This window comes from Salvelinus sp. IW2-2015, linkage group LG18 (assembly GCF_002910315.2).
Source record: "Salvelinus sp. IW2-2015 linkage group LG18, ASM291031v2, whole genome shotgun sequence".
In the NCBI taxonomy this organism is placed as follows: domain Eukaryota; kingdom Metazoa; phylum Chordata; class Actinopteri; order Salmoniformes; family Salmonidae; genus Salvelinus; species Salvelinus sp. IW2-2015.
The window spans coordinates 8,134,902-8,144,057 of record NC_036858.1 but is presented as its reverse complement, the minus strand read 5'-3'; the positions used below and the strand labels follow the sequence as shown (position 1 = coordinate 8,144,057).

General features: G+C 45.0%; 1 protein-coding gene across 1 annotated transcript in view; it reads left to right on the top strand.

Moving 5' to 3' along the window:
• The window catches only part of usp22 (ubiquitin specific peptidase 22), a 54,260-nt gene that overhangs the window by 31,459 nt on the left and 13,645 nt on the right, over window positions 1-9,156 (top strand). Inside the window, exons 2-4 of the mRNA XM_070448273.1 lie at window positions 5,462-5,594; window positions 8,645-8,758; window positions 9,057-9,156. The exon at window positions 9,057-9,156 is cut by the window's right edge and continues 1 nt beyond it. Of these exons, the coding sequence (XP_070304374.1) occupies window positions 5,462-5,594; window positions 8,645-8,758; window positions 9,057-9,156 (347 nt within the window). The remainder of the gene's footprint in view (window positions 1-5,461; window positions 5,595-8,644; window positions 8,759-9,056) is intronic.

Below are 9,156 nucleotides of genomic sequence, written 5' to 3'. Positions count from 1 at the left end.
CTTTTCTTTTTTTTTTTTTTTCCATTTCCCCCATTTTCGTGGTATCCAATCGCTAGTAAATTACTATCTTTTTTTTTTTTTGAATATTTTATTTTGCATTTTCCAATTAACAACATATCAAGCACAAACGTGAAAAGATATTAGACAACAATAGGACAAAGTGACAGTAACAAGATGAGCGTAACAAAGAAAGTAAAAATCAAACAAATTATAATTATATTATACAAACAACATACAATAAAAAAGGATTATAATGAGACCTTGGATCATATGTCAACCTGCCGTAGGCTACATATTATACATTACGTGTGAAACGATTATATAAGGATAATATAGAGATTCATTCAATGTGATGTGGGGGGAGATTCTCCAATAGTCAAATAAAAGGTTGCCAAATTCTGGAGAATGTGTTTAACTTTATTCCTCAAGCGTAAGTGATTTTCTCCAGTGGGATACAACTATTAACTTCTGATAGCCACATTGCAACTGGCAGGGGGAATCCAATTTCCATTTCAAGGCAATACATTTCTTGGCAATCGCTAGCAATATTTCTGTTAGCTTATAGTATGGCTTTGCCTAAGATTGGTGTTAGTAAAGTTGCCCAGTAGACAGACCTCCGGTCTAAAGGGAATGCAACCCCATGAATTGAGGATATGGTGTCGCATACCCCCTGCCAGAAACCGTGTAGTTTTGAACACTGCCAAGGGAATGGAGGAATGTTCCTTCATCTGAGCCACATCTAAAACATAGGGAGGAGATATCAGGGTTGAACTTGTGCAGTCTAGATGGCGTGATATAGAGCTGATGGGAGAAATTAAACTGATCAGTCTGTATCTGGAGTTCAGTGTGGATGTAACACCATTCCTGCATAGGTCACTCCATAGACCCTCCTCAAGATCAATACCCAGATCTTTTTCCCACTAAGTCGGGTTTATCTAGCCCAGGCAGTGTTAGTCCTGACATAAGAGCATCGTAACACGGAAATGGTCTTGAACAGTGGTTGGTCTGCGTGGCAGAGTTGTTCAATAGGTGACATCTTAGTAGGTTCCATTGTCCCTTGAGAGACACCCTAATAAAGTTTCGTAGTTGTAGGTAGCTAAAAAGTCCCTGTTAGGCAAGTGGTATTTCTGTTTCAGCTGATCAAAAGACATAAGAACTCCCTCCTCGTAACAGTTCCAGAAGAGTGATCCTTATCGGACCCATGGTCTAAAGTTACTATCTGGAAAAACATAGGAATCAATCTTATTGTTCCATAAGGGTTTTAGGGGAAAGGAATCCCCCTCGTCCGAATCCACATGTCCTTCTCCTGCAGTTCCTTGCACCCCTCACTGCTTCAGTCCTACCTCTGTACATGCGTCCTCCACTTGCTCCTCTAATTACCATCGGCGTGTCTCGTCTCGCTTGCATCCTGCCTTTTCTCTCCTCCTTATAGCATCCTTTCTTCCTCTTCGTCCCTATTTCGTGCTCATAAACAATTCGTCCCCCATTGCTCTCTCATCGCTTTCCTACCTCTTACAGTCTTTTTTCAATGTTCAACCATGAGCGAGACGGAGCCTTATCCAACCTCTGAAGCCCAGAAACCTACGCCTCACTGTCGCCTGCCCAGTACCTACACTTCTATCTTTCAAATATTCTCTTCTGCGGTCGCTCCATGGCGTGCTTCCTCCTTCATCTCCTAGCCTCTCTTCTTGATCTCCTAGCTCATTCCTATCTCCAGTGTGCCTTCCTAGTTTACCTCCAGCGCCCAACCCTCACGGGGCTCCCCCCTTGCGCCCGTGACTTCCCCGATATTCCTTACTTCTTCCGCTCTGGGTCTCCATCTGCCTCTGTATGGTGACAAGTATATGTAGCATGAGCGGAAACAGGAATGCTGCGGGGGAACAGGACGGTGAAGGAGAGTACGACGCAATGCATTGAATAAAATACAAGACAAGCGAATATTCATGCGGCAGGAACTCAAGTGTGTTGTAATAAAACAATTAACGATTGGACTCTACCCGGTTCAGTGACGTGAGATGTAAAGGCTATAAGTGCCGTGGCCATCCATTTATCCCACAGAATAATTAGAGTCAGCACATCTCTCTACCTATGTGCTTAACAAACTGGCCAGACCCTCCCAAACCCGGACGACGCTATGCCAATTGTGCGTCGCCCCACGGACCTCCCGGTCGCGGCCGGCTGCGACAGAGCCTGGGCGCGAACCCAGAGACTCTGGTGGCGCTACAGCGGTATCTTCAACCTAGCCTAGCTTTTAGCTAGCTAGCTGCTCTGCAAGCTAGCTTGACTCCTTATAAAGTTAGAGAAACAAGTTGAGGAAAAAGTAATAAAATAAGCATGTTTTATAACTTGAAACAATATATTTCTGTCATGAATGAAAAGRAATGTTTTGCAATCTACTAAAATAAATGCGATCTCTGACAAAAGACAGGCTCTCCTCCATCTTGCGTTACAAACACTGACGTGTCTGGGGGRAAACCAGACACATCATATGGGCTATCGAGCTGAAGCATCTGTTTTTAGAAMATTTTCTCACCCYCAAATATGGTAGTGGGAGGAAGTCCGGTAGTGGGAGAAGATGGAACTTCTGCTCATTTTGTCATCGATGAAACATCTGATCTCAATATATTTTCCTGTTCCCAAAACGATACTGAAATAAATTTTAATAAACGCAACGTAGTGTTGGTCTCATTTTTCATGAGCTAAAATAAAAGAYCCCAKAAATGTTCAATATGCGCAAAAAGCTTCTCAAATTTTGTGCCAAATTTGTTTACATCCCTGTTAGTGAGCATTTCTCCTTTGCCAAGAAAATCCACCCACCTAACAGGTGTGGCATATCAAGAAGCTGATTAAACAGAATGATCATTAGACAGGTGCATCTTGTGCTGGGGACAATAAAAGGTCACTTTAAAATGTGCAGTTTTGTCACACAACACAATGCCACAGATGTCTCAAGTTGAGGGAGCGTGCAATTGACATGCTGACTGCAGGAATGTCCACCAGAGCTGTTACCAGAGAATTGAATGTTAATTTCTATACCATAAGCTGCCTCCAGCATTGATTTTATAGAATTTTGGCAGTACATCCAACCAACCTCACAACCGTGAACAACGTGTAGCCACCMGGACAACTGATGAAGCTGTTTGCCAAACAGAAGAATTTCTGCACAAACTGTCACAACCCGCCTCTAGGAAGCTCATCTCCGTGTTTGTTGTCCTCACCAGGGTCTTGACCTGACTGCAGTTTGGCGTCGTAACCGACTTCAGTGGGCAAATTATCACCTTCAATGGCCACTGGCATATTGGAGAAGRGTACTCTTCACGAATGAATCCCAGTTTCAACTGTACCGGGCAGATGGTTGACAGCATTGTGTGGGTGAGCGGTTTGTTGATGTTTATGTTGTGAACAGAGTGCCCCATGGTAGCGATGGGGTTGTTATGGGAAGGCATAAGCTACGGACAGCGAACACAATTGCATTTTATCGATGGCGCAGAGATACCGTGACGAGATCCTGATGCCCATTGTTGTGCCATTCATCTGCCACCATCACCTCGTTTCAGAATGATAATGCACTGCCCAATGTYGCAAGCATTTGTAAACAATTCCTGGAAGCTGACAATGTCCCAGTTCTTCCATGGCCTGCATACTCACCAGACATGTCACMCATTGAGCATGTTTGGGATGCTCTGGATCAACATGTACGACAGCGTGTTCCAGTTCCCGCCAATATCCAGCAACTTCGCACAACCGTTGATGAGGAGTGGAACAACATTCCACAGGCCACAATCAATAACCTGATCAACTCTATGCGAAGGAGATGTGTCGCGCTTTTTGAGGCAAGTAGTGGTCACACCAGATACTGACTGGTTTTCTGATCCACACTACTTTCCTAGCTTAATTTTTTTTTTTTATATATCTGTGACCAACAGACACACATCTGTATTCTCAGTCGTGAAATCCATAGATTAGGGCCTAATTTATTTATTTCAATTTACTGATTTCCTTCTATGAACTGTAACTCAGTAAAGTCTTTGAAATTGTATGTTGTGTTTTTTATTTTTGTTCAGTGTAGAATTTGTTTACGAGTGCACTAAATTYGATAGATTTGACACTTTGCCAAAGTTTTTTTTTTATTACGTTGTTTAGTACTGCAAGGTTGAATTGAGTATGTGCACTTCACAGAGAAAATATGCAAATACTTGCTAAAACACGCCAATAGGATCTCGCTAGCTTGTGCTTGGCTTTGTCCACCGCCTTGCTTGTTCTGCCCGCTATGGTTAATTTKCTCCTACTGTAAACGACACAGATGCACTATCTTGGTTTAGTGAATATAAATATCTTTGCTACATTTATCCATTCAGTAGCGGGGAAAGCCTCCGTGAAGATGGTGTACGGCGTAATGAAATATGTCACAATGTGTACGGGGCATTAGCAGAGGGGGAGAGCTGAAGTGCGGTCTGACTTTGAGAGGTGGACCCCCTGATGCTCTCCTTCCGCTGAGACTGACCGTCAGATGCAGACACCATCAGTCCAGTAAAATAAAGAAAACAAATGATTTCAATTTATGCTCATTTGAGCTGGGCCTCACAAGTAATACCACAAATGATCTATTACCAGTCTGATTATATACCTAAAGTTTTTAAAAATAGAATTTCAAAATGGTTTGAGAAGAACAACATTGGCAGGGCAATTCAAGCATAGCCAACCGACAGTGATAATGTATTGGGCATATAGCCTACTGCACAAACCTCATTGCTCCAGAACAGCTTTTAAATAGGTTGTTGCATAGGCTTACTTTTTTAAAGTCCATGTTTACATTTTTTATTTTATTTTTAATACAAAAATATGAGCGGTAGATCTAGGCCTGCATTTTGACTCCAAGTGATCTCGGCTCAGAAAAGTTTGGTGACCTCTGATTCTAGGTCTATTTCAAGAGCAGGCTCTAGACAATGACGTGTATAAACCCTGGCTGACTGACAGGGGGCACTTGTATTGAAGCCACCACGCATATGGGTACTCCTCTAGTGGACTYGTGATCTCCAGACTGACGATGCCATTGGTATGGGAAAAGACAGGCAGGTGTGGGCAACCCTGTTGTCAATCTTCTCCACCCTGCCAAAGGTGCAGAGATTAGGCAAGGACTGTGAAACTAAACATGTCAGCTGAAAATGGCACGCTGGCTTTCTCTCTCTATGAAAAAGGGATATGTTGTTTCATCATTAGCCCTCCATCCCTTTGCGTCTCAGAGATGCCAGGTSTGCAACCTAGCCTGTTTGTTCTTTACGATTTTTTCACCAATGTCAATTTTCTCCGCATTTTGTTGATGGCTGCCCATAGTCACTATAAACTGTCTGAATCCAGTCTAATTGACTTACCAGCTTCTTCCTGAGTTTAGGATGATAACGATGCTTTTGGTTTCTCTGTTAGTGATCCTCAACCTGTGGCCCTCTCTCGCCCCCTGCAGGCCAAGTCGTGTATCTGTCACATGTGCGGCGCCCACCTGAACCGGCTCCACTCCTGCCTCTCCTGCGTCTTCTTCGGCTGCTTCACCAAGAAACACATTCACGAGCACGCCAAAAACAAACGACACAATCTAGGTAAGATGATCACAAGCACGACAACTGACACAACCCTGCTTATGAGAACGTCACAGGAAAGAGCTGTGTGGCTGTAGTGTAGCTCCTCCCTTATGGACCACGGCCCGAGTCCCATCATCTCAGCCCTGCCCTCCGAGAGGAGAGGCCATAGAACATCTGCTCAGCTCCACTGCCTCAGTCTCCTAACGCGTTCATATTCAACACATCAGACCTGATCAGCATCATCAGCACCACCACCCCACTCCTCAGATCTCCTAACACATTCATATTCAACACACTCACAACCTGAACAGCATCATCAGCACCCACCACTCCGCCCACTGCCTCAGTCTCCTAACACATTCATATTCAACACATCAGACCTGATCAGCATCATCGGCACCACCACAACACTCCGCCCACTGCCAGGTCTCCCCCCGAAACATCAAAGACCTCTAATTACCCCCTCCGCTTAACGAGGTAGGTCTTGTCCGCCCCTCCGCCGCCTCTATTCACATAAGTAGCTAATTCTACTGTTGTGGAGGAGGGTAATGAAGCACCCAGCCTGCTTCATAAAGCAGAGAGACTGTAATTAATCACAACACAATGCAACACCCCAGGACTATTCCCCAGGAGCTATTGAATGTCACCTGTGTATTTGGTCCCACCTAGACTCTMGGCACCAATGAGTTAGTTGCTGCAGCTAGGTCAGTGCATTGCAGACCAGGGTCTAATTGGCCTTGTCCTCTTCCTTTTTTCAATACTGTGCGACTGCACTGCAACGCAAAGTAATGGGCCTCCGGCTCGAAGCTAGGATAGGATATACACTCACCGGACAGTTTATTAGGTACACTAATCTAGTGCCAGCTCGGATCCCCCCCCCCCTTGCCTCCAGAACAGCCTGAATTCTCTGGTACATTCTCCGGTGCTGACGTGATGACATCATGCAGTTTCTGCAGATTGGACGGCGGTACACCACCACCACCACCAGTCTGTATTGTTGACACCAGTCAAGATGGGTCCATGGACTCRTGCTGCTTACGCCAAATCCTGACTCGGCCATCAGCAAGACGCAACAGGAACCGGGATTTGTCGGACCAGGCAATGTTTTTCCACTCCTCAATTGTCCGGTGTTGATGACTGCGTGCACATCGCTTCTTGTTTGTAGCTGCTAGGAGTGGGACCCAGTGTGGTMGTCTGCTGCAATAGCCCATCCGCGACAAGGATCGRCAAGTTGTGCGTTCCGAGATGCTGTTCTGCACACCACTGTTGTCCTGCGCCTGTTGGCTTGCACGATTCTTGCCGTTCTCCTTCGACCCCTGTTTTCGCCCACAGGACTGCCACTGACTGGATGTGTTTTGTTTGTCGCACCATTCTCGGTAAACGCTAAAAACTGTCGTGCGTGAAAAGCCCAGGCGGCCGGCCGTTTCTGAGATACTGAATCTGGCGTGGCTGGCACCGATGATTATACCACGCTCGGTCACTTAGGTCTCTTGTTTTGCCCATTCTAACGGTCAATGGGACTGTAACTGAATGCCTCGATGCCTGTCTGCCTGCTTTATATAGCAAGCCACGGCCACGTGACTGTCTGTAGGAGAGATCCCTTTTTGTGAACGGGGTGGTGTACCTAATAAACTGTCCACTGAGTGTGTGTGTATAGCAATTGCTTTTGTCTTCCCAATATTGGGGATAATAGACAAAAGTTATTGTGCCATGTTTAGATGTACTAATGCTTGTTAGGGGGATGATATAGGCTGGTGTTAGTGTTGTGGCAGGCAGGCTTCCTATGTGCTTGGCAACACAGACCGTTCAGTGTTATCTCCTTGCCCAGGCCCGTGCGCGCCCTCCCTCCCAGCCACTCTGGAGATTAATTGGTGTGTTAATTAGGTTAGCTACTGAATAAAAATGTGCCAGCGTGCAGATAGATTTACGCTACAGCAGCAGAAGAAAAGGACAGATCTCACCAGACTAGCGTGCAGGGTAATTAACACGTCTTCGTAAACACTACAGAATTAAATTAAAACGATTCCTTCTCTTCTTGATCCTTTCACKCCATTTTCCTTAAATGTTCTTCCTTTCAGATATTTGATCTGTTCTTCTATTTACCTCATGTTATGTTTGTGTTCTCTCTTTCTCCCCCTCCCTTTTCTGCGTTCCCATGGTTACCTGAAGGTCCAATGGTTTATTTTTGTTTTGGTCTTCTCTCCAGCAATAAGCCTGGTCTCACCTTGTTACGCAACTCTGTTTCGTTCTCTCTCCTGTTCTTGTCGTGCCGTTGACAGCGTGGCTGTCATACAATCTGAGGCCTAAGGCTAGTGTTTCACTCTCTCTGTTGTGCTCGATTAGGGAGTTGCCTCCGTCGTTGATGTGACAATCTGCAGGGAAGTTCTCTTTTCACGGCAATATCAGCATTATAGGCTTAGGTGCAATATCCACGGCATGTTGCATCTGTAGAACAAAGTTTTTATTTGTTTTGGTGTGAATTGAATCTACAGGCAGAATTGATGTTCTTGTATTTGCTATCAGCATCAGCTTGGTACTAATTCACCTATACCTGCAGGGCCCAGCCTGACATTTTCAATACATTCAGTCACACCAGTCAACACCATATCTAATCCACATTAATACTGTAATTAATCATGCGGCCGACCATTTACACACACACACACACACACACACACACACACACACACACACACACACACGCGATGTACACCTGCCTCAAGCAGACAATTGAAAGAGGCAGGTTGTCATGGGAACTGCAAACAGGTATTGACGCTGCGGTTGCTTAAAAGGTGAGGAGGATATGATAGGTAACGGGATAGAGAGGTAGCTTTCACCAGTTTTTTTTTTTGTCTGTGTCTCTCTCCCGCTGGCTGTGTCTCAGTAAAGATGTCAGCACATAAGCTGGCCTTGCAGAGGTATAGAATGTGTTCAAGAGTGGTGTAGCACCTTTCTCAACAGCTAACCCGGGGGCTACAAATTAGCCAACATAGCCTTGAGCTTATTCGTTCCTTCMTCCTCCTCCCATCTAATTTCTTCCTCTCTCGGTCTCTCTTTTTATCTTCCAGCTATAGATCTATTGTACGGCGGGATATACTGCTTTGTGTGCCAAGACTACATATACGACAAAGACATGGAACAGATTGCCAAAGAGGAACAAAGGAAAGCGTGGAAGTTGCAAGGTAGGTTCTTTCCCCTATTTAATCCCTCAGTAGTGCCCTCTGGCTTGCAACATAGCACACTGACACCTCAGCTGTAGGTGCATCTTTAGGGATCCACAGTGTAGTACATTGATGCACCTCTTGTTGTACATGCACTATGTAAAACACCTGTATTCACTAATAGAGATTCCACTGCCTTGGGCCATGTATGTTTCCATATTTCTTATTCACTTCCTCTCAGGCTTATGGTTAAGCTACCTGGCTTGTTAAATTTTAAGTTTATTTATTTTTGTTTTCTTTCCTGTCGTTTGAATGTCAGGTGTAGGGGAGAAGTATTCGACGTGGGAGCCCACCAAGCGAGAGATGGAACTGCTGCGGCACAATCCAAAGCGCCGGAAAATAACAACAAACTGCACCAT